The sequence below is a fragment of the Typopeltis vanoorti genome, chromosome 13 (assembly GCF_054136105.1).
Source record: "Typopeltis vanoorti isolate ZY-2024b chromosome 13, IOZ_Tvanoo_1.0, whole genome shotgun sequence".
Taxonomy (NCBI): Eukaryota; Metazoa; Arthropoda; class Arachnida; order Uropygi; family Thelyphonidae; genus Typopeltis; species Typopeltis vanoorti.
Window position 1 is genome coordinate 61,682,705 of NC_143561.1, and position 27,067 is coordinate 61,709,771.

A 27,067-nucleotide genomic window follows, 5' to 3' on the forward strand; every position below is an offset into this window, starting at 1 on the left:
AACCACATCTCAAAGGCTTCAAGTTTTTTTATTGATGTTATCTTCAAGTTCCATGTTTTTGTACCATACAGCAGTATAGACCATACATAGCATTTAACCATGCATACTCTGAGCTCTAAATTTAAATTGTGGTTGCTTTTATCAGTAGAAAATTTTTTCTTCCCATTTCAATTCTAACTTTTATTTCCATTTCTGGATTGCATTCTTCATTTAACCAGCATCCAAGATATTTAAATTTTGTCACTCTTCTTGTTTGTTTCCCATTTAAAGAAAGTGCTGAATTAAGAATTTAGCAATTTGGTTTCTTGCTTATGACCATGAATTTAGTTTTGGTGATATTTATTCTGGAACAAGTAAACACTGATTTAAATCATCTGGAACAAGTAAACACTGATTTAAATCAAGTTAAATTTATCACCATTAGTTAATAATTCTAATGAAATGACATAAAATTAATACTAATTTTAATCTGTTACTATTTACCAGAAGAAGAGTTCAAAGAAAAGCATTGGAGTTTACTAATTTACCCGAAGAAGCATCTGATTTAATCACAATCATATTTTAAATCTTTCGGTGCCAGGTTTGTTTTTCAGGGGTTTTTCTTTGTGCAAGACATTGACATTCAAACTGTATAATTGACACAGGCAGACTATGTAAATAGGATTAACAGTTCTATTACGGTGTTGAAAGTGAGAGCGAAAGTAAAAATACAGAGCGAGAGAATGGTTTAACGGGTAAAAAAATGAAGAGTTAGTTGCACTGAAGGAGATCGCACGGTTGCGTGGAGTGATACATAGGGCGAAGCGGCAGCTGGAGCGATTGCAAAATTGTTTACCGAGCGCATCAGCTAATGAAAAGCAAATGTGTGATAAAAAAAATTAGAGAATGATCAGGAGTGTAAGAAAAATGAAGGAGCGAGTGTTGTACGGTGATTATTAGTAAGAGGTGTAATAGATGAGAGTTTGTTAAAATCATACTTACCGGATGCGAAAATTAAGGATGTAAGTGAGTCTATTAGAGTGCAAAAGCAGAGGGTGAAAGAAATGTTAGTAGTGGCAGGAACGAATGATTTAAAAGGAGAAAAAATGCTATGAAAGAGGACTTGCAGGAATTACTAGAGGTAGCAAAAGAAAAGAGTGAGAGAGTTAAGATAGTGAGTCTGTTGCCACGGTATGACAGAGAAGAGTTGAGAAGGAGGGCCATAATTGCAAATGACTCTATGCACAGGTTATGCAGGAGGTGTGGTGTGGAGTTTGTGGATGTGTAGAGTGAGTTTGATGGGTGAAAGGATTTATACAAGATGGATGGTTTGCATCTGAATGGATTTGGTGTGCGGAGGCTGGAAAAAAGTGTTGTTGAATGAAGTGAAAGTGGATGTGCAGAATCAGGGACACTAGAGTTATTAATGGGAGGGGGAAGTGGATATGCAGACTTCAGGGAGGCAGTTGAGTGTAAGAATGTGTATAATATGCCTGAGCTAGTATGAAGGACATCAAATCAGAATGGGATTAGTATAAGGCATCAAGATAGGGATGTTACTAATGGGGCTTCTGCATTTCTTGTATAATAATGCCAGGAGTATTAGGAACAAGAAGGAAGAATTTTTTGGCCTTGGTTGGCTCTTCCTGGCCACAGGTCATTGGCATTAGTGAAATATTGCTGACAGAAGATGATATAGCTAGTGGCAGAGAATGTGAGGGGTATAGTGTGGTCAGGAGGGACAGAGAGAATAAAATGGGGAGAGGAGTGTTATTTATGATAGCCGATGAACTGCAGCCAAGGAGAATAGAAGTTGAACTGCAGGATAGAGAAAAGATCACATTTGAGGCTATTTCGTGTGAGATTGAGACTAGCAGAACAACAGTTGGGTGCTGCTATAGACCAGGTGATGGAATAGATGGTGGAGATAGATGCATAAACAAATAGACACAATGAGTGGAAGGAGGGTAATTATTATGGGGGACTTCAACTATGGTAACATTAATTGGAAGGAGGAGAGGACACATGGGAGGAAGGAAATGGATTTTATGCAGTTATTAAGGGATAACTATCTGCGACAGCATGTAATGGAAAACACTAGGGGTTCGAGAGTGCTTGACCTGGTAATAGCATCTGAAATTTTGATTGTAATGAATATGACCACGTTGCCAACAATTGGTGAGAGTGATCATATGGTCTTGACCTGGGAGGTGGCTAAATGTGTGGAATTTTCAATTAAGACAGGGTATGTGTAGAATTACCGGGCTGGTAAGTATGACAAGCTTAGGCGATTGCTAGGTTCAGTGCCATGGCATGTAAAACTGCAAGGGCTGGATATCGAGAGCATGAGAAGTGGTCAAGGAGCATTTACAGGAGGTTATGGCTGATTGTATATTACCTAGGGTCCGAATAGTAAAACAAGTAGGAGTTAAACAGAAGAATAACACCATTAAGCTTGAGCTGCAAAAAAAAGAAACAACAATGGAGGAAATTTAAGGAGAAAAGTTATCTGCAGGCATACGAACGGTATAAAGTGCAGGCCAGAAGGGTAATGAGTGTGGTAAGAAAAGCAAAAGCGGATTATGAAAGGGAATTAGCCATGCAAGCTAAAGAGAATCCCAAACAGTTTTTTCGATATGATGCAAGTAAAAGAAAAAATGTATACGGCAGAATGATTTTAAGGAATGCCGATGGTAGGGAGGTAACCAAAACAGTCGTTATAGTGGAATTGCTGAGTGTGCATTTTGCAAGAGTATATCATCCAGGTGGTGATATTGCAGGAATGAAGGAACCAACAGCTTATTCGGGAATTGTGGTGAATGAAGTGGAGGTGAATAGTTTATTACAAAACCTTAATGCGAATGCATCTGTGGGATTGGATGGTATACCAGCTCGTCTCTTACATGAAGCGGCTAAAGAATTGTGAGTACCCTTGACCATTTTGTTTAATTTGAGTCTCAGGTCTGGGTTAGTCCCGAGGGGATGGAAAGAGGGGAAAATAGTTCCACTGCATAAAGGAGGTTCCAAGACTGCTGTTGCAAATTGCTGACCGATCAGTATATCAGGAGTCATTGTCAAGGTCTTGGTGAAAGTAGTCAAGAGGAAAATACAGGAATGGATAAATGAAAATGGGATACTGTATGGGTGATAGCATGGTTTTGTGAAGGGTTAGGTTACAGTAACTTGCTCACGTTTTATAACACAGTGACGGCTGAACTGGATAAGGGTAAATGGGTTTACACTGATTCTGCTGGACCTTACTAAGGCCTTTGACAGGATACCACATGGAATTCTAATCAGAAAACTGCAGCATATGGGGATGGATATATAGGGTTGGTGAGATGGATCGGAGGGTGGTTGATGGAGAGATATCAGAGAGTAGTTTATTTAGGAGTAGAGTCCAAAAGAAAGCCTGTGACTAGTGGTGTGCTGCAGGGTTCTGTTCATGGACCACTACTATTTAATTTGTTAATTTACGATATACGAAAGGATTTGAGAGGAACTGTTCATTTGTTTGTTGACGATGCAAAGTTGGGTAGAGCAATCGTGAATGCACATGATGTCAAAATTTTGCAGGATGATTTGGATAGATTGGAGGACTGGGCTAAGGAGAATGGATGTCAGTTCAGTGTGGCTAAATGTAAGGTTATGCATTTTGGGGTGAAAAGATTACCAGCAGTATACCACATTGGTGGAACTGTACTCCAGGAGATTGACGAGGCCAGGGATTTGGGAGTGTTGGTGGATAGGGAGTTGAAGTTTAGGGGACACATTACAAAAGTGGCTAAATCAGCTCATCAAATAACGTTCCTGAAGAATACTTTGACGAGCAAAGACAAGAAGGTTATTGTTCTTTTGTGTCGAGCCTTGATAAGATCCCATCTTGATTACTGTGCCCAGATTTGGGCGGCAGAGTTTCTTCTTGATGGGGAGGAGGTTGAGAGGATCCAGAGGCAAATGACTAAGATGATAGCAGGTCTATGGAATGAACCTTATGAAAAAGGTTGAAGATTTGTGGGTTGCAGAAATTGGTTGATAGGCAGAAAAGGGGTGATATGATTAAGACATTAAAATTACTGAAGGGTTTCTATAAGATTAATTCAGAGGATATTTTTGAGAACAGGACTGGTGATGGGAGGACTAGGGGGCCATCCATGGAAACTGGGCAGGAGTGTGGTTAGCAAGGGTGTTAGAGCTAGGTTTTTTACTTGGAGAGTGGTGAATCAGTGGAATAAGCTGCCAGAGTCTGTTGTGGGTACCATGATTGTGAATGAGTTCAAGGCAAAGTATGAGAGATACTGTGTGAATGTTTAATAGTTGTTATTGAGATGATGTTAGGGCCTCCCCTCGATGAGTCTAAGGACTCCTTGGTGTTGCCCATAATAATAATAATTACTATTCGTGATTCATGAATTGTTCATAAGTACATTTTTGTCACCTCAAGCAGTAAGAAGAACAGTGATAAGACTGACATGCACAAGAGATTTTTATCATTTATTGTTATTATTATTATTATTATTGTTATTGTTCTGGGAAACTCCAAGGAGTCGACAGACTCATCGAGGGAGGCCCTAACTTCGTGTCAAGAACAACTATTCAACATTCACACAGTATCTATCATACCTTGCCTTGAACTCATTCACTGTCGTAGTACCCACAACAGATTCTGGAAGCTTATTCCACTCATTCACCACTCTCCAAGTAAAAAACCTAGCTCTAACACCCTTGTCAACCACGCTCCTGCCCAGCTTCCATGCATGGCCCCTAGTCCTCCCACCACCAGTCATATTTTTAAAAATATCTTCTGGATCAATCTTATAAAAACCCTTCAGTAATTTGAATGTCTCAATCATATCACCCCTCCTTCGCCTATCGTCCAATTTCTGCAACCCACAAATCTTCAACCTATTCTCATAAGGTTCATTCCACAGACCTGCTATCATCTTGGTCACTCGTCTTTGGACCCTCTCCACTTCCTCCCCATCACGAAGAAACCCTGGTGCCCATAACTGGGCACAGAAGTCCAGATGGGGTCTTATCAAGGCTCGATACAGAGGAACAACAACTTGTTGGTCACTGCATGTTAAAGTATTTTTCAGAAGCCAAGTGATTTGGTGAGCTGTTTTAGTCACTTTTGCAATGTGCCCCCTAAACTTCAACTCCCTATCCACCAACACTCCCAAATCCCTGGCCTCATCAATATCCTGGAGTACGGTTCCACCAATGTGATATACTGCTGCTATTCTTTTCACCCCAAAGTGCATAACCTTACACTTTGCCACATTAAATTGACATCCATTTTTCCTAGCCCAGTCCTCCAAACTATCCAAATCATCCTGTAAAATTTTTACATCCTGTGCATTCACAATTGCTCTACCCAACTTTGCATCATCAGCAAACAAGTGAATACTTCCTCTCAAATCCTTTCCTATATCATTGATGAACAAATTGAAAAGCAGTGGTCCAAGAACAGAGCCCTGCGACACTCCACTAGTCACAGGATGTCTTTTAGACTCCACTCCTGAATAAACCACTCTCTGGTATCTCTCCTTCAACCACCCTCCTATCCATCTCACCAACCCTATATCTATCCCCATCTGCTCCAGTTTACTGATTAGGGTTCCATGTGGTATCCTATCAAAGGCCTTGGCAAGGTCCAGTAGTATCACTGTAAACCCATTACCCCCTATCCAGTTCAGCCGTCACTGTGTTATAAAACATGAGCAAGTTACTGAGGCATGATCTACCCTTCACAAAACCATGTTGTCCCCCATACAATATCCCATTTTCATCTATCCAATCCTGTATTCTTTTCTTGACTAATTTCTCTAAGACCATGACAATGATTCCTGATATGCTAATCGGTCGGTAATTAACAACAGCAGTCTTGGGACCACCTTTATGCAGTGGAACTATTTTCCCCTCTTTCCACCCGTTCGGGACTAACCCAGACCCGAGACTCAAATTAAACAAAATGGTCAAGGGTTCTGACAATTCTTTAGCTGCTTCTCGTACAACACGAGCTGGTATACCATCCAATCCCACAAATGTATTGACATTGAGGTTATGCAATAGACTACTCACCTCCACTTCATTCACCACAATTCCCGTATAATCTACTGGTTTATTCGTTTCTGCAATGTCACCACCTGGATGATATATTCTTGCAAAGTGCTCACTCAGTAATTCAACTATCTCAACTGATTCAATTACCTCCCTACCATTGGCATTCTTTAAAATCATTCCCATGTACATTTTTCCTTTTACTTGCTACATATCTAAAATACTGTTTAGGATTCTCTTTAGCCTGCATGGCCAATGTTCTTTCGTAATCCTTTTTTTGCTTTTCTTACCACACTTGTCACCCTTCTGGCCTGCGCTTTATACCGTTCATGTGCCTGCCAGTCACCTTTCTCCTTAAATTCTCTCCATAGTTGTTTCTTTTTTTGCAGCTCAAGCTTAATGGTGTTATTCATCCATTTAACCCCTACTTGATTTATTATTCGTACTCTAGGTATACAGTCAGCCATTGCTTCATGCAAGCACTTCTTAACTACCTCCCATGCACTGTCAACTTCTAGTCCTTGCAGTTGTACATGCCATTGCACTGAACCAATCAAACTCCTAAGCTTGTCATAGTTTCCAGCCCGATAATTCCACATGTACCCTGTCTTAATTGAAAATTCTACACCTTTAGCCACCTCCCAAGTCAAGACCCTATGATCACTCTCACCGATTGGTGGCAATGTGGTCATATTTGTTACAGCCAAATCCTCAGATGTAATTACTAGGTCAAGCACCCTCTGACCCCTAGTATTTTCCATTACATGCTGTCGCAGATAGTTATCCCTTAATAACCGCATAAAATCCAATTCCTTCCTCCCGTGTGTCCTCTCCTCACTCCAATCAATGCGACCATAGTTGAAATCTCCCATAATAATCACCCTCCTTCCACTCATTTCTTCTATTTGCTTGTGCATACTGTCACCACCATCTTTTCCATCACCTGGTCTATAGCAGCACCCAATTGTATATTTAGTTCTGCTAGCCACAATCTCACACCAAATGGCCTCAAATGTGCTCTTTTCTCTATCCTGCAATTCAACTTCTATTCACCTTGGCTGTAGCTCATCAGCTATCATCAACAATACTCCTTCCCCCATTTTATTCTCTCTGTCATTCCTGAACACACTATATCCATCACATTCAATCCCACTAGCTATATCATCTACAGTCAGCCATGTTTCACTAATACCAATAACCTGTGGTCTGGAAGTGCCAACCATGGCAAAAACTCTTCCTTCTTGTTCCTAATACTCCTAGTATTAGTGTACATGAATTTAAGACCCCCATTAGCCCCAACCCTACCTTGATGCCTTATATTAACTATCCCACTCTGATTTGTTGTCGTTATTTGCTCTGGCATATTATATTCATTCTTGCATTCAACTGCCTCCCTAAGGACTGTATATCTACCCCCCCCCCTCCCTTAATAAATCTAGTTTCCCTGAATTTGCACATCCACTACATTCAGCAACATTTTCTCAAGTCTTCTTACACCGTAACCATTCAAATGCAAGCCATCCATCTTATATAGATCCTTTCGCCCATCGAACTCACTCCCCACATTCACAAATTCCACAACACTCGTCATACACAACCCAGGCATAAAGTCATTGGCAATTATGGCCCTCCTTTTAAACATTTCACTGTCATTCCGTGGCAAAAGACTAATCATTCTAACTCTCTCACTCTTTTCTTTTGCTACCTCAAACAATTCATTCAGGTCTTCTATCATTTCCATTTTATCTCCTTTCAAATCATTCGTACCTGCCACAACAATCATTTCTTTCACCCTTTCCTTTTGCTTTCTAATAGACTCAGTTACATCCTTTATGGTCGCACCAAGTTGGTACGATTTTGTCAAATCCTCTACTAACACACCTCCTACTAACGAGTCTCCATACAGCACTCTATCCTTCATTTTGTTCATGTTCACATTCATGCATCTATTTTTCCTGTCATACCTTTTATTATTGGTTGGTTCATTCAGTCGACTTTTGTTCATGCACTCTAGCTGCTGTTTTGCCCTTTCTATCGCACCATTCAACAACGCGATCTCACCCAATGCATCTATCTCATCTTTTTTATTCTCTGAGAAACCATTAATACTATCATTCACACTTTCTACATTCACACTCTCACAATTCTCATGTACAACCTTGCCGTTTCTTGTCATATCCCTATTTTCTTCATTCTGAAGTTTGACAAAAATATCACACTCACGATCCGAAATACACTTCAATTCCTCATTCTCCCTACATTTTCTTCACACATTCAATCCTTTATTATCATCTATCCACACTCCGACCGCACTCCACAAAGCATACATTCACAGCTAGTGCACTGACTCATTTCTTTTATACTACCGTTCTTTGATAAAGATGGTGAACCATCATTACTGGCCGCCATTTTCCTTCGTACAGGTGCCATACTTATTTGCAACTTGTTTTATCAAATTATAAGTTATAACACACCAAAAACACACAAACAGACGCACTAAAATACGCAGGGCAAACAAAACTACGCAATATTAAGTAATTTCATCAATGATAACTGAAAATAATACTTATCTTATCAGGAGCTTGCACGAACACTACACACTACGATATAACCTCGAACCAATAATCAAACTTTTTGCATTTATGCATATCATCAGCTTGGTTTTTGAAAATGACTGAATTATTGTGTCATTTAAGATGTCAGAATTATTCATTAAAGGATATGTCTAGAAATTATATATATATATATATATATATATATATATATATATATATATATATATATATATATATATATATATATATATATATATATATATATATATATATATATTAGAATTTCTGTAGTACTTTATTTAAAATATATTTTAGTGGGAGACAAAAAGCCAAGTTATTTTGTCATCCATTTATTATCAATAAGGAAAAAACTTTTTATAATATGTTTCTGATATAATATATTGCTTTGTGTCATTGTAGGGCCAACCTGGTGCTGATGGAAAACCAGGAGAACCAGGACCACAGGTTTGATATGTTTTTTATTTATGTACAATTATTTTTAAGTGCCCCCCCCCGTGTCACTTGCATATAAAGGGCTGCAATGCCTAGTGCAAATCAGTAAATTGATGCCATGTGTGTGTGTGTGAGTCAGGATCAGGAGAAAAGTAATTTGTTGATATTCTTCAGATAAATAGCAATAGATTACTGCTAAAGATTCTAATCTTTAGCAGTAATTATTGTTTTGTAAACTTGTGAACCTAGTAAAACTCATAAAATGAGTTTTACTAGATTTACAAGTTTTTTTTTTTCTTCAAGTATCCACAAAATTGAATATGTGAACATTAACTGCAATAAATGCTAAAATTCATAAATACAGCATTTCAAATCACATGTGCATAGCTACTATACACTATCTCCCAATAATTATCTGGACACCCATGTTACTTGAAGTTACAGAGGATTTCAGGTTTGTTAATAACATAAAAACTGGTGTACAGATAATAGGAAGCAGTATTTCATCATAGCAGTTGAATACAGGTGGTATGGCAACATGGCATGAACTCTGTGACTTTGAGAAAGGTGTCATCGTGGGCTGTCACATTAGTGACATGTTGATATGTGACATTGCCGTTCAATTGGAGCATTCAAAAGTCTGAGTGCAGTCCTGGCCGAGTGGTTAGCATATCCACTCTCCAGCCAAAAGGTTGCAGGTTCGAATCCCACTGTGGGGGCATGAATGTTTGTGATTGTCTTTAGAAATACTAGTGGGGGTGGTCGGCAATAGATGTTGATGTAGTTGAGGTCATTTAGTGGATTGAGTGGCAGAGACAGGAGTTGTAGAGCAGGTGCCCTCCCTCAATGAGTCTTTGGACTCCCTGCAGGTGTCTAATAATAAGAAGAAATAATAAGAAAATCAACTGTTGGTGATGTGATCAACAAATAAAGACATTCTGGCATCACTAGTGCAAGAAAACACCCAGAGTGACCACCGAAAAATGACTCACAGGGACACGAGGGTATTAAAATGGGTATCACGCAAAAACTGGCTGCAGTTGGCACAGAACCATCTGTGATGAGTTCCAGAGCACACTAATGCCATGGTGAGCACTAATACTGTATGAAAAGAACTCTATTTACTTGGTTTCCATGGAAGAGTAGCAGCACAAACCGAACATCACGTTTCCAGTCTGATGGCAGGGTGTGGATGTGGTGAACGCTTGTTACCACATTGTGTTGTTGTACCCACACTAAAGTTTGGTGGTGAAGAAGTAATGGTGTGGGATGCATTTAGCTGGTTTTGAGTAGGACCACTGGTTGTTGTCAATGGTTCCATGAAGGCAGCTCAGTACCTTGCTATTCTAGATAATCAGGTGCTATCTACATTGGAGATTTTATGGAATGGACCCATGTTACTATCAAAATGACAGTGCTCCATGCCACAAAGCTGCAGCTGTTATGGAATGAGATGAAGAGATGGGTTTTAAATGACTGCCCTGGACTGTGCAGAGTCTTGACCTCAACTCCATTGAACACTTGTGGATGAATTGGAGCAATGATTGAGGTCGAGAGCAGTACATCCTCAATCTGTTGCTGAACTCAGTGCTGCTTTGATGGAGGAATGGAGACAAATTCCACCTGATGTCTGCTGCGCATTGGTGGAATTTGATCACCTCCTGCATCCTCAAAGGATGCAGGAGGTGATCAAAGCCAGAGGTGGACATACCTGATATTCGGGTTAAAATGGCAAAATACAAAGAACCTTTCCACCATATTAGAGGAAGAAGATTTAACAGCCCAAACCCTCTATCTCCACAAGGGACTTAACGAAGCTTTTCAACACATAGGAAAAGCAACTGAGCATTTTGAGTCAAAAGATTCAAATTTCAAGCACACTAGTTATTGATTTAAAAATATGCTTATATATTATTGTAAAATTTATAAAGAAAAGAGAAGACTGTCTTGGAAACAAGACACTCTTCTTGAGTCTTATAATTTTCCAGCTTTTTTTAAGGCTTTGTTTTCATTTTCATTTCTATGGATAAATAAAGCATTGTTTAATAAATAAATTATTATTTAACATTACTATGGTCAACTTTCATTGTTGAGAACTAATTCCTATTTTTAATATTATGTCTATGAGAAATAAATTCCTGCTTTATGAGTTCTCATTTTGAGAACCACGTCTGGTGAGAGACCACAGTTCCACCATATTAGAGGCCTGAAGTTGCTTGAAAAAGTTCCATGCTTTGTCACTAAAGCAGGGTTTCCAGATTATGTAAAAAATAAATACAGAAGAAATACATAACACTAAAACTAGAAGAAAACAAAAGCCTACTCACAGAACTCATGTTCTATAGGTTTATAATCTTTTGTGGGTGAGAATCACATTAAAAAAAAGAAAGATAACTGGACAAATACTTTACTTCAGATGAAGTCTATTACAGAAACAGATGGAAAAACCTACTGATCAAAAATTAGACATAAATGATCCTGTTAAGCTGTTGAAGTAGAAGGGTTGATTCAATTGAGCATATCAAATTGTTTGCTGAGAATGCTGAACAGTAGAGGGCAATAGTTAATAAAGTTGATGTGGGAATCCTGCAGGATTATTTAAATAGAGTGAAAGTGTGGATAAAGAATACTTGTTTCCAATTTATTGCAGCAAAGTGTAAAGTTTGGAATCTCAGCTGAAAACATTATGAGTTGTGTATTACATTGTTGGAACTGGAGAACAAAAAACCTGAATGAGAGTAGAAATAATGAAAAAAAACCTGAAGGTCACTCTTAATGATTATTATTATTAAGAGTGACCTTCAGGGAGTCAGGAACTCATTGAAGGAGGCCACATATCATCCAAACCAGCTGTCATACCTTTTCTTATAGTGTCATACTACTTGCACTCACCACCTCAAAAGGCAGTCAATTCTGATCATGCAGCCACTCTATAAGAGAAAAATTTAGCTCTCTCACCTCCTTCTTAACTGCATTCTCAACTCTATATTCTCAACTTCCATAAATGCCCTCTCATTGCTCTCCATAAAATGAAAAATTCCATCTTCTAGTATCCTGTATGACCCTTCAGAAGTATGTAAGTCTCAATTACATCATCCCTCTCCCTCCTATTTGCTAGTGTCTGCAGTTCACAAATTCTCAATTTTTTATTATCTGCATTCCACAGTCCCAATATCAACTTTAACACTCTTCTTTCCACTCTCTCTCTACTGTATCAGCATTGTCAGCATCATGGAAATCAGGAGACCAGATCTACACACAGTAGTCCAAGTGAGGTAATTATCAAGGCTTTATAAAGAGACAAAATAAATTCCTTATCCTTACATATCAAGGTTCTTTTGTGCATTTATCCTCTGAATTGCAATATTTGCTATATGGCCCTTTAACTTCTTATCTATTAAAACTGCAAGATCCCTAACTCGATCAGTTTCTTTTAGCATAATTCCACTAATAACATTACCATCCTTTGACCATTAGATATCCCATTACACCAAAGTGCATAACTTTACATTTACTAACACTGAACTGAAAACCATTTTCACATGCCCGTAATTCCAGCCTATTCAAATCATTCTGCAAATACTGCATATCAGTCCCCCCCCACCCCCCCCCCCCCCCACCCCCCCCCCCCCCCACCCCCCCCCCCCCCCACCCCCCCCCCCCCCCACCCCCCCCCCCCCCCACCCCCCCCCCCCCCCACCCCCCCCCCCCCCCACCCCCCCCCCCCCCCACCCCCCCCCCCCCCCACCCCCCCCCCCCCCCACCCCCCCCCCCCCCCACCCCCCCCCCCCCCCACCCCCCCCCCCCCCCACCCCCCCCCCCCCCCACCCCCCCCCCCCCCCACCCCCCCCCCCCCCCACCCCCCCCCCCCCCCACCCCCCCCCCCCCCCACCCCCCCCCCCCCCCACCCCCCCCCCCCCCCACCCCCCCCCCCCCCCACCCCCCCCCCCCCCCACCCCCCCCCCCCCCCACCCCCCCCCCCCCCCACCCCCCCCCCCCCCCACCCCCCCCCCCCCCCACCCCCCCCCCCCCCCACCCCCCCCCCCCCCCACCCCCCCCCCCCCCCACCCCCCCCCCCCCCCACCCCCCCCCCCCAACCTTAATATCATACCAGATTGCTTTAACAGCTACCCCTCCCACCTCTCCTATTCTTTTTGGTTGCAATTCATCTGCTATCATCAGCAGCAGTACTCCTTCCCCATCCTGTGTTCTCTATCTTCCCTGAAAATACTAAACCCTTCACATTCAATCCTTGTAACCACATCATCTGCTGTTAACCAAGTCTCACTAATGCCTATAACGTTTGTCACAGTTGCACTAACCAATGCCCAAAACTCTTCTCTTGTTCCTGATACTTCTGGCATTAGCATATAAAAACTTCAGCATTCCTTTAGGCCCTAGCCACCTTTATTTTCTGAATTGACCACTCTATTCAATATTTTCGCTTGAGAGACCAGATTCCTCACCTGGTCATTCTCACTTGCTTCATGGATGCCTTCACACAAACTCACTTGCTTCTGCCCTTATTGCCTAAGTTTCCCTGAGCTTCAGCATGCTCAGTGAACGAAGTTCTCTCCAGGCATCTAACACCAAAACCATTTAGATGCAGTCCATTAGCATTGTACAAATCCTTCTTTCTCTAAAACAGAGACCACGGATCCACAAATTCTATGTCATTCCTTTTGCACAATCTACATATAGACTCATTGGCTATCAGTTCCTCCTCCTCGGTTGGCTTCTATCATAGCATGATAGGAGACTTATAATCTTCACCTTCTCGCTCTTCAGTTTTGCCTCTTCTACCAACTCCTTTACATCTTCTCTCATAGAATACTTCTTGCCTCTCAAATCATTTATATGTACCAACCAAGACAATCATTTACTCTGACTTACTTTTTTTTGCATGCAGATGGCGTGACTAATATGTGAATCTTTGCACCTGGGAAACACGATTTTGTCATACTTTCATTAAGTGCTCCTCTGATCATTGAATCTCCATATGTAACTTCCTCCTTAACTTGTTTGTTTAGTCGGTCTTTATTATTCCTTCGGATCATCTGCTTCTTTCTTTTTTTTAGTCCTGCTTAACTCTTGCTGCATCTGCAATTGTATGGAGGAGGAAATTAAATGTCTAAAGAAGTGATTAAATATACAATAGGTTGCTGCTATAATCTGGGAGAAGAGGGAAAATGAGAATAAATGTAAATGCCATGCACTGGCAAATTAGCATGATGAATGCAGGTCGAGTAATTATTATGAGGGATTTCAACTATGGTGACATAAAATGAGAGGAGGAATGAGTCATAATGGGAAGGAAATAGAATTAATACAGCTGTTAAGAGATAATTACTTGAGACAGCATATAATGGAGGAGATATGAGGTTCGAGAGTGCTAGATCTGGGCATCAGAGAACTTAACACTAAACCAAACTAGCTAAGCTGCCTCTGCTTGTGAGACAGTTATCATGCAGTCTTTACCTGTGAGGTTGCCAACATACATAATTTTCTATTTAGAAGGGATATATAATTACAAGCAAGTAATTATGACAGGAAGATGAGTCAGCTTTCAGCAGTGTCATAGCATAAGAATTTGGAGAGGGAGACATGTTGATGGTGTATGGGAAATGGTCAAGTGGTGTTTAAAGTAAGCAGTATCATTTTACATATACAGAATCAGAAGGTGCAGACAAAGAAAAAGGCCAGTCTGGTTGGCTGGGTGGTTAGCATATCTGTTCTCCAAGAGGCTGTAGGTTCAAATCCACTGTGGGCATATATGTTTGTGATAGTATTTAGGTAGGAGATGAATTTCATTGTCTGGTGTGAGACCACTGCTGCACTTTTTTGGAGGTATTTTAAAAAGTTCCATTAGAGCAGGGTTTCTAGATTATATAAAAATAAAAGGTAAAATAAATTAATAAAATTAAATAAAATATTAAAAAAGAAAAAACATTAGCCCACCCATGGTATGAATGCACTATAGGTTTATAGATGACTTTTGTAGATGGGAGCTCCATAAAAAAATAAAAATATAAAAAAAAAATAAAGAAAAAGGTGATCAACAAGTGCTTGAGCAGTACAAGACACAGGAAAGAAGGGTGACCTGCATGGTAAGGAACTCTCCAAAGCTAATTATGAGAAAAAGCTAGGTCATGAGGACAAAAGAAATCCTGAAGAGTTATTTCACTATGAGTTAAGTAAAAGGAGGCATAACTAATGAAGGATGACCTTAAAAAGTTTTGATGGTGGGGAGATAACAGATGCAAACCAAATCGTTGAGTTACTGAGTGATACTGCAATGCCAAATGTGACATTGACTGATGGGAGCATAGAGGTTGCAGAATTGGAAGTGCTTAGAATATTCCAGAATCTTTATGTGAACTTGGTCATGGGATTAGATAGTATATCAGCCTGAGAATGTTACAAGAATGTTCGAGAAATTATCTGCTACTCAGAACAAAGCTGTTTAATTTAAGCCTCAGTTACTGCAAAGATGCCAATGGACTGGAAATATGGCAAACTAATCCCACTGCATGAAGGGGGCTCCAAGACAGAAGTAGCAAATTATAGGTCAATCAGTAACTCAGAAGTGGTAATTAAGGTATTGGAGAAATTGGCAAATGACAGAATTCAAGACTTGATGGATAGGAATATGATATTTTATAAGGGGCAACATGGTTTTGTTAAGGATTGGTCTTGCCTTAGTAATTTGCTTACTTTTTATAATAAAGTGATAATGGAGTTGGAAAAGGGAAATTACTACTCAGTGATGCAGCTTCTGTGCTGGATTTTGCAAAGGCATTTAACAGGATTCCACATAGAGCTCTGTTGTATAAATTGGAGCAAATGGAGATTGATATGAAACTGGTGATATAGATTAGAGAGTGGCTGATGGATAGCTATCAAAGCATGGTTTATCAAGGAGTTGAATTCAGTTGATTACTAATACACTGACTACTACTTTACAAACCCAGCATTCCATTTTTATTATATATACATGAAAATTTTAAAGATCAAAGTATCAATTAAAAGATTAAATATCAAATGTAAATAAGTTAATTTTATTGGCCATACTGTCTCTATTATTTGATATAACTTCCATATCCATTTCTTTTTTTTTTTTTTTTTTTTTAGCACAAATAATTTAGCATAGATCAGAACTGCAGTAGCAACTTGTAAGGAAATAATTGATATATATAAATGCACTTTTTCCATAACTGTTCTAAAATGATGCATGAGAAGCATGTTTTCTAAATTTATTTAAAATATATTTTAGGGTATACAAGGACTTCCTGGTCTAATTGGACAGGCTGGACCCAAAGGTGATCAGGTAACAGTAATTAATTTGCTCTTGTAAATTTAGAAATTCTTTATATTAAATAATCATAAATTGATCTTCTATATATGAACTTATTTTGCCTAGGGTGAAGCTGGACAGGATGGTCATCCAGGTCCCTCAGGACCTCCAGGGCCACGTGGTGATTCAGGAAAAGAAGGGGCTTCTGGGCCACCAGGACCAGCTGGGCCACCAGGTGAAGCAGGAGAAAGAGGACCCCCAGGCCCTCCAGGGGCAACAGGATTTCAGGTATATGATATTCTCATTTCCAAGTAAATCAGTAGCCCACTACTTAACAGGTTGACTGTATTATTGGCAAATCTTTTTAAGCAAAATTTGCATTTATGGGATGGGGAGAAGCAATATGTAACATGTTTCTCACAGAGATAGGCAAAGTAATAGTCCAAACTTGATGGCATGCACTGGTGACCAAAAAATAATACATAAAATATAAATATTAATATTATTATTGTATACATACCTGTATAGACAGAGTGAAGATTCATCTTAGAAGGACCACTCAAACTGTTATTTTCACATTATTCCCCCCCCCCCCCCTATTTAAACTCATTTTCACTTGCAAATCACTTGACTGCCTCTGGCAGTTCCACTCACTCGTTCATCACTTTCCAAGCACAAAATGCAGTCACCTTGCCCTTGCTTATCACACTCTTACACAGCTTCCAGGGGCAATGATTTGTTCTCTTCCATCCTGTCATATATTCAAAAATTTCTTCACTGTCTACTCTCTGAAACTTCTTTAATAGCATGTGTTTCTATCATATCATATCTATCATATCCCCCCTTTTCTGACTGTCATTTAAACTTTGTAACCCTTAAACCTTTAGCATATCTTCATGCAGTGCACTCCACAAACTGATATCCATTTTTCACTCCTAGAAACCCAAGTGACTATATTTATGCACTGTATTCCAAATGTTGTCATATCAGTCTTATAAAGAGGGATAATAACCTCCTTATCTTTGCTTGTTAGTGCATCATTCTTCTTCATCGCATTGTCCTCTTAACTTCAGCTTTCTGTTTTCCAGAGTGAAGAACAGAAAGAAAGAACTTATCCCCCCCCCCCCCCCCCCACCCAACATACACATCTGTGGCCTCATGAATTTTCTGCCCTCCATTTCTATCACATAATAGTAAGTTTTGTTGATCTGTAAAAGGCATATGACAAGGTACCAAGAAGAAAGCTCTTCAAAATTTCAAAATGCTATAGTTATATGGTGTGAATGGGATATTATATCAAGCAATACATAGTCTCTCTCTCTCTCTCTCTTTAAGCTGTAAGTCAACAGTTAGAATTTAAGGAGAGGTACAGGAAGATGGTTTGAAGTAAAATCAAGTGTGCGACAAGGGTGCACATTATCTCCACTGTTATTCATCATCTATATGGATTGCATTATGAAGGAAAGTGGTATTAAATCGGATATCATTTTATTTTATTTTATTATACTTTGTACTGAGAGCAGTACTACTCTTAAAACACGTCCAAAGGACTGAAGAAGGCTGAAGCCATAACAATAGGCCAAAGCCTTTACAAGTGTTAAAGTACAAGGGTATCACCCGACACCAGTCCTTGGTATCCTATTTGTCATATGCTGATGGTAACACCAGACCACCAGTATAAAGAAGAGCAGTAATATTGAATGACATAATAGTTAGAATGTGTGACAAGAGAGGACTGGTATATGTGGATGCTTGGAGTGTGTTTGTGGAGAGAGAGAGAAGAATTGTATGCGAGAGACCACTTACGTTTGAATGAGGAAGGACGTAGGCATCTGGAGAGATTGCTGTTCTGAACGAGTCAGTGTGTCCCAGGGAGGATGATAGCAAGGGTGGCCTCTTGTGGGAATGGATATTTGGGAGAAGGGAGACAACATCAGGTAACACTGAGCCCGGTGGAGTCTAGAGGGGATAATGCTGGGTATAGAAACAATGGCATTTATATGCTTTATACTAATGCCAGGAGTATCTGGAATAAGGGAGAGGAATTGGTGGCACAGATAGCATCAGCCTGGCTAAAAATTATTGGGATCACTGAGACGTGGTTGACAGAAGAGGATATAATAACAGGAATATAAGTCGTTGGGTACAGCATTTTTCGGCAGGATAGGAGGGGAAAGCGTGGTGGGGTACTGCTTATGATAAGTGATGACCTATGTCCTCTAAGAATGGAGGCTTTGGAAGGCAGTGAGACAAATGATTTTGAGAGCATATGGTGTGAGGTAGAGGTAGGCAAGACAGGATATTTAGTGGGGTGTTGCTACAGACCCAGGAGCACAGAGGATGGGGATCAGGAGATATTTAGACAGCAGGATGCACTACCTGAGCATTAATTACCCAGACACCACCATCTTTCCTCATTTATCTGGCTTTCTAATGCCAGAAGTGATTCTATAGTGTGGTTCAACTGTGGTCTCCCAACCTTTGTTATTATAATGGTTAGCCAATATGGAGACCACAGCATCATGTCTCTTCACATGAACACCATATGTTGGGAAACAGCTTTGAGAAATATGTGACAAAGTCTCGGGGTAGCGGCAGCCAGCCCTACAACTAATGTCATCACTGCCCCACTGGGATGTGCGGGCCCTAGTAGGCAGAGATTTTATTCTAGTCCTTATTAAATCAACAAACTCAAAGTCAGGAAGTAATCTGGTTCCGTCACATACCCACTGATGTTAGGGGGGTACCAAGTGTGACTCTGCTAATGAGGCACCGTCTATAGTACTGTAAAGCAATGATGCCTATCTCTTATACTCATCTCATGCTGTCTCAATCTGGGAACCCTGATATTGGGTCCACCCTTTCACGCATCTAAAGTCATCTAAAGGCTATGGAAAGCCTCTCTACAGATAGGAGATGATGAAGCTGCAAGTTTTCCTGTTCTAGAATCAGGTGTGCGACACATTATCTCTACTCTTATTCATTATCTATATGGATTGCATTATGAAGGAAAGTGGTATTAAATCTGATATCAAAATTGGTTATGTTAATCTTAGCTCTTTACTTTATGCAGATGATATTATACTTCTGAATAACTCCATCACAAGTCTGCAAGATTCCCTGACTAAATTGAATAACTGTTGTAATAGATTTGTTATGGAAATCAGCAATAAAAAGACAAAGACAATGAAAATATGCAAAAATACTGAAAACATCAACTGTATCCTGAATGGTGAATTTGAACAAATAAAACATTTCAGCTATTAGGTACAATATTTAGTGAAGATTATAAATTAAATATGGTAATAGACAACAGAATTAGTAAAGTAGGAAATCAACTGAATAAATGTATATGGAATAAAAAAGAAATTAGTCAAAACACTTGATTAGCTGTATGCAAGACAGTGTTCAAACCGATTTTAACTTTTGAATACAAGAACTGGGTTAGAAATAAAATACTTCATCAAAGACTGGAGACCTTTGATATAAGAGTTTAGTGGAGTGAACAGATAGCATCAATGGCAGCATCATATCAAAAATGAGGATATTAGGAAAGAACTCGCCATTGTTAGCGAATTATTACTAGAATGGGGAAGGAATGATTAGCAAAACAACCAAGACTCTGTGATAAATCTGACAAATTCATTGCCAGGACTCTGTGACAAATTTGACAAAAGACTCAGCCAGAAAGCTGAGTCTTTTGTTTTCAGAGGAACACCAAGATGTAGATAGATTGATACAGTAAAAAGCACCTTAAAAGGCAGAAATATAAGATCTGAAACTATTGGAATCTTGACAGATAACAGATTAATTTGGAAGAAAATTATTGATTGGAAGTTAGTAATGGTGTAACTTTTTCATGTAGTACTATCATAATTATCCTGTCCCCCCCCCCCCTTAAGGTACATATCAGGAATTTGTTGATGATGACGACGATAATAGTAATCACTGCTTGTAATCTTTTCAACCTGATGTTACACTTTGCTACATTAAACTTGCCATTTTTTCATGCTGTCAGTCTGCTTTAATCATCCTGCATATCTACATTATCTTTGTTAATTATTCCACTGCCCAGTTTTGCATCTATATATTCAAATAGTTGGTTATTTCTCCTGAAATCATTCCTTTATCATTAGATTACAGATTAGATTAAATCTGTAATCTAATGATAAATATATATCTAATGATAAATCTGTAATCTAATGATAATAATAAATCAACAGCAAGTACAGATGCCCTTTGATGTCTGTCCACCAGCCAGCCTCTTATCCATTTCATTATGTTTTTTTTTTTTACAAAGAACTCATCCACAAGAAGTTGGTCAGTCTATAGTATACTTATACCATGGATGGGCAATAAGGAACTTGTTCACATTTGACTTAAAAAGTTGTGGATTGTATTCCTTGGAAAACACATAGTAGGAGGCTATGCCTTATAGGCAGCAGTGGAAGGGATGAGCAGAAAGGAGAAAAAATTTGTTCTATGGATTTGAAGTTGTACTGAGAGAGGGTATTAATTGGCTGCTGCATGCATTTGGATGGATTTGACAGAAGGTAGGGGACTTATTGATGCCCGATCTGATGAACATTGGCTATTGAAGCATTTATAGAAGAGACAGACTATGGAAACTGAACTTCTGTTTGAAAGCAAGTGGAGTATAGTGATGAAAGAAGGGTCATCAAATAATCTAATTGCCCCTTTCTGTATAGAATCCAGTATTTTTGGGAGCTCCCATTTGCTTCATATCCATCTCCATCTGATCCAGTTTATGTATTAGCATTTTGTGCAGTCTCCTATCAGTAGACTTTGCAAAGTCCAGCAGTACTATGGTGTAGCCATTTCTTTCATCTTACTCAGCTGTCCTTTTATTATAGATAGTAAGTAAGTAAATTACTAAAATGAGATGACATGCTCTTCACAAATCGTGCTTCCCCCACAAAACTCTGCTTTCTTCTCATGCCAAATTTTCAATGGAAAGACCGCATACAACTTTTATTCCAAAGTATGAAGTACAAACTGAATAATAAAGAACCAAATTTCTTTCTTTCTTTCTTTTTTTTAATTTCAAATTTTTGATAATTATCCGACCTTCAATTATCAGAACTCTTTGTGATAACTGGAAGGGTCAGATAAATGATATGTTACTGTGTATATATATATATATTTCAAGAGATAGGATGTTAGAGTTGTTCTTAAGGATATAAAGCATTTTATTAATATTTTGCATTATATGCTGAATATTAAGTGTACATTTTAATCACAAAAATATTTTTAGTGTTTTTAATTACAAAAAATAACCTGAGTGTTTTAGTGGCTGTAAAGTGTATATTTTATATAAGAATATCCAAGCATGCATTGTGTTTAAAGGAGCACCCTACCATAATCTTTATTTGGCTGCAATTTATGTATAATTATAACGTGAATATTGAAAATATCTTATTCATGACTTATTTTTCACGGTATTAACAACGGCACAAACACTTTTATCAACAAAGATGTTTTATTAACGCTTATATTTCGCTGATTTTCAATTCAGCATCATCAGAGCACAACACACTTGTAAACGCGACAGTGAGTGAGTGAAACAATATAATTGCAAAAGACAAAAGATCTAAAGTCCTATTTTTTGGCACCCTCTAACGGAAAAAAAAAAAAAAAAAAAAAAAAAACCAGCAGTTATCCAGGAGTTTTTCTTAGGATAACCGGCTCCCAAATGTTTGGCAAATTAATGCAACCATATTTGTTAAGGTTGGGAGAATTCTTCAAAGCCATTGCTGACTCAAAAAATAATCTTTCAGATCTATAACGACTCCTAAATAGCACATTCGTTTTCCTCCATCTAATCCTGTGTGAAGGAGTGTCCAAAGCATGGTCTGCCAGTCCCGACTTGCCATAGTAATAGTAGCGAATGTATCTTTCATGTTCTTCCAGGCGGATGTTCACTGATCTTCCTGTTTGCCCATAATAGGCCAAGTAATAAGATTGGATATCAGGTGATTGTTGAGAAGAATAAAATATAATAGTGTGATAGGAAAGGTAGTCAGTGTGTTGCCCAGGTATGACAGTAATGAAATGATGTAGGGAGCAAAGATTGTGAATGGTATGTTAGCGGAAATGTGTGAGGATAAAGGAGTGCAGTTTTTTAATGAATGGAATGAGTTTGAAGGATGAATTCAACTGCATAAAAGTGATGGACTGCATTTAAATGGATTTAGTGTGAGTCATTTGGAGAGACTGCTGCTGGAAGGTAGAGAAATGAGTGCAGAGAATGAATCTGATCAAGTGAGAAGTGATATGGAAGAGTAGGAGAGTAAGGAAGAGGAGATTGAAGTGGTAGTTATGAATGAAAAAGTGGGTAACATGAGTATAGAGAATGAGAGAACAAGTGTGCAAGACAAACAGGGAGGCTAAGGGTGGAAAGGGGATCACAGCAGGAGAAAAGTTCATGCTCCAATCAGATGTGCATGCATATGTAGACAAAACAGGAAGGGGAGAACCTGGAATCAAGGAAAAACAGTTGCATTTGAAGAAGGTTCTAAGATGAATAAGGAGAAAAAGAAATAGCTTGAGTTTAGCACAATGAAGTCACATGTAATAAGTTGTGGTATCAGTGAAACTTGTTATTGATCCAGGAATGAGCTGATATGTTTGTATTCAAATACTAGAAGTATAAAAAAAACAAAGCAAATAAAATAGTTGCATCGGTTGAGTTTGTTCGATCAAAACTTTTTGGAACAATGAGACATGGTTGGATGAGGATGACGTTCTCACAGGAATAGAGATGGAAGGATTATGATGTGTTTCCTGAAGATAGAAATAGTAAAAAGGGAAGGGGAGTGATAATATTGATAGAGAAAGAGTTATGTCTGCACAAGGTAGAGATTCAAGAGGGATAGAGTGGCAGTAGTTTTGAGGCAGTATGGCGTGTGAGATAAAGGTGAATAGAATCAAGTACTTAGTCAGATGCTGTGATAGACCTGGTAATGTGGATGGTAGTGACCAAGAAATGTAATATTCAAATTATCCAAGCAAATGCTGGCCTAGTGATTAGCGTATCCGCTCTCCAGCCAAAAAAAAAGAATGTGGGTTTGAATCCCGCCGTGGGCATGGATGTTTGTGATTGTCTGTGAAAATATTAGTGGTTGTGATGGACAGTAGATGATGTGGTTCGCTGTAGTTGGTGGAGACAGATATTGTAGAGCAGATACCTTCCCTCGATGAGTCTTTGGACTCCTTGGACGTGTCACATAATAATAATAATAAGAAGAAGAATCACTATCAAATCACCCTCCATTTGGTGAGACTGACTATGAGGTGATTACTTGAATGGTTGCGAGCAGTTTGAGGACTTCTGTGAGCAATGTGTATATGTGAAACTACAAGGCTATTGATTATTAGATTCTTAGGAGATAGCTTGCAGATGTAGCATGGAATAAGGAGTTGGCTAGTAAGGAAATCAATGCTGCTTGGGTGATATTCAAGAACTATCTAGTAGAAGCAATGTCTAAATGTACTCCAAGGGTCTCAAGGTAAAATAAGGTAGGGTGTGATATGGATGAATGAAGAGTTAAGCATGCGATACAGAGAAAAAAAAAGGCATTATGGAAGTAATATAAGACGAGTGGTAATAATCAATCCCATGAGGACTACAGAATAACAGGTAAGGAGAGTGACTTGGTTGGTAAGGGTAGCAAAGTGAAGTATGGGCATCAGTTAGCTAATGAACCAAAAAAAAAAAAAAATTCCTCCTATGGAGTTCTTTTGATATGTAGCCAGCAAAAAAAAAAAAAATTAGAATATGGAAGAATGACATTGATTGGAGAAAAGTGTAAAAGAACAACCGCAGCTGAGGATATAGTTGAGATATTTATGAGAAGTTCATAAAGGTCTTTCATTCTTGTGAATGTGACATAATGGAGAGTTTGAGAGCAGTTGATGAGGAGGAGGAGTAGAGATTGACACTGTAAGTGAGAAAGAAGTATATGGGGAATTCAGCAATTCAGAGGATGTTATTATAAATGAGGTGTCAAATCACCCTCCATTTGGTGAGGGTTATTTGATGTTAATATGGCTGTGGGACTTGATAATATATCATCACATATTTTGAAGGAACGTGCAAGGAAGTTGGCATCTTCTTTGACATATTTGTTTAATATGAGTGTTGCATTGGATCAAGTTCCAAAGGAGTGGAGGGAAGGCAAGTTTGTGCTGCTTCATAAAGGAGGTGTCAGAACTCAAGCATCAAATTATAGGTCTATCTGTGTGTCAGTTATTGTGGTTAAAGTGTTGGAGAGGCTAATGAGAACCAGGATCCAGAAATGGGTTGACAACAGCCATATTATCTTTGATGGATATCACGAATTTGCTAAAGGAAATTCATGTTTTAGTAATCTAATTACTTATTACAATAAGGTGATATGGCTTCATTAGACAAAGGAGATGGATACATAGTATTATACTTAGATTTTCTAAAGGCTTTTGTTAGAATACTGCAAGATAAATTGATAGTCAAATTTCAGCAGATAGTTTGTTATTAGATGAGTGCCTTGGGTTGGAGATTTGCTATCTGATAGATATCAGCAATACTGTTCATGGGTGAGAGCAATATCCCAGAAGAAGAAAGTCAATAGTGGTGTGCCTCAGGGATCTGTTTTATGGCAATTTCTGTTGATCTTCGATATTAATGATATTGGGGAAGAGTTGGATGGAGATATTCATTTGTTTGCAGGTGATGCAAAGTTGGGTGAATTATGAGGAGTAGAGCAGATGTTCTAGCCTTGCAAGAAGACTTGAATAGATTGAGTGAATGAGTATGAGAGTGGGGACATCAGTTCAATGTCGCAAAATGTAAGGTTTTAAAATTTGAGAAACAAAGATGGAACGTATAATTTACATTTGGTGGGGATATATTGTTGGAGGAAATAAGAGATCTTGGGGTGATGGTGAATAAGGATCTAAAATTCAGAGGACACATTGCTAAAATTGTGAGGACAACACTATGAATTCTGAGAATGATGTGGAGACACTGACTTGTAGAAGTAAGGAGATTCTTGATGTATTGTATAAGGTCTTGATTAGGCCACATATGGACTACTGTGCACATATTTGGTCACCTGGTTTTCAACAGGATGACAAGATATTCGAAAGGGTTCAGAGGCAATTGACTAAAATAGTTTCTGATCTCTGGAATATTGAATACGAGGAAAGGTCGAGAAGGTTTGATTTACAGACTCTAGATAGGAGGAGGAGGGGGTGATATGATAGACCCATACATGTTGGTAAGGGGTTGTTATAGGATCAGTATCGAAGAGGTTTTTCATAAAATGGTGGGAGATTGGGGGAGAAGAAGAGGTCATTCTTGGAAGTTGTATGTAGAGGGTATGAACAAAGTGTGAGAAGCAGATTTTTTGCATGTAGATTTGGGAATGATTGGAATGCCTTTCCTGAGAATGTAGTGTCTGTAGAGAATTTGAAAATGTTTAAGGCAAGGAATTATGAACTGTGTATGACAAATGGATCTCCTAGATGAGTTTTTGAGTTCATGGGGTCTTAGGATAATAATAGTAATGAGTTTGATGCTAATATTTGCATTAAATGGATGATGAGAAAAGTAATCCACTGACTTCAAAGCTTGAGTTAGCTTTTCTGAAGCCAGTGGGATTAACGATTAACTGAACTTTTTTTCTTTTTTAGAGTTTGTTACTGTGGTTAATATGTTATGTGAAATGTATGGTAACTGTTTCAGTTCTAAGTGTGCTGATACAATTTCCATAGTTCAGTTTTTAATATTCTGTAACTGTTCAATGTTTTACCTTATATGGTAATAAGTTTTAAAAGAGGTATACCATGAGGAGACATATCGATACAAAATTAATAACGGAAAACTCACGTACAAGATTATTTAATAGTATAATTTTTACCTATGTGTCACAGGCATCTTCAGTACATTTTAAGCTCAAATTAAACAATAACTGACAATTTCAAAAAAGCGCTACCTAAGTATACAAAAAAAAAAGAAGTATACAATAAACAGTTAGGAAATATTAGCTGATTTATAAAGTACTATCTCCCATAAAGGGGATAGACGTAAGCTGTCGGATCTGTTTAAGTTAGGAGAATGAAGTAAAGTTTCACATGTTTCTTTGTAAAAGTGTTCCATGAGGAACTGACTTTTGTGAAGGACTCTTATCTTTCTCCAATGAACTCTATGTCTAGTGAAGATGACATGTTCTGCAAGTCCAGACTTTTCAGGTTTAAAGTATTCAATATAAGATTGGTGTTCTTCTAGCTGAATAGAGGCAGATCTTCCTGTTTGTCTGAAATAAGATAATCCACAAGAGCATGGAATCTGGTAGACACCTGGATAATTAAGGTGTGGAAGCTTGTCCTTAGGAGAAGTGAGAAAGGTGGAGATTTTTCTAAACGGTCGAAAGGCAACAAAAATATTCAGTGGTTTTAAAACTTTTGCTATACGTTCATTAATGCCTTGTACATAAGGGATAGGAATGCGCGTTATTTCTTCTGTATTGGAAGAGGAAGACATTTTAAAACTACCTAAAGCTCTTTTAATAAAGCAATTCTTATAACCATTAGACAGAAAGGAAGAAGTTATATATTGCAGTTCTTTCTGTAAAAGATCGTCTGAAGAACAAAAGGAGTGGGCCCGATGAACCAGTGTTTTAATAGTTCCTGCCTTTTGACTGGGATGGTGATGAGATTCAGC

The 27,067-nt window shown here is 38.7% G+C and overlaps 1 protein-coding gene across 1 annotated transcript in view; it reads left to right on the forward strand.

Moving 5' to 3' along the window:
* LOC150100214 (uncharacterized) overlaps window positions 1-27,067 on the forward strand; it is an 850,396-nt gene that overhangs the window by 531,260 nt on the left and 292,069 nt on the right. Inside the window, exons 26-28 of the mRNA XM_090402345.1 lie at window positions 9,018-9,062; window positions 16,324-16,377; window positions 16,471-16,632. Of these exons, the coding sequence (XP_090258471.1) occupies window positions 9,018-9,062; window positions 16,324-16,377; window positions 16,471-16,632 (261 nt within the window). The remainder of the gene's footprint in view (window positions 1-9,017; window positions 9,063-16,323; window positions 16,378-16,470; window positions 16,633-27,067) is intronic.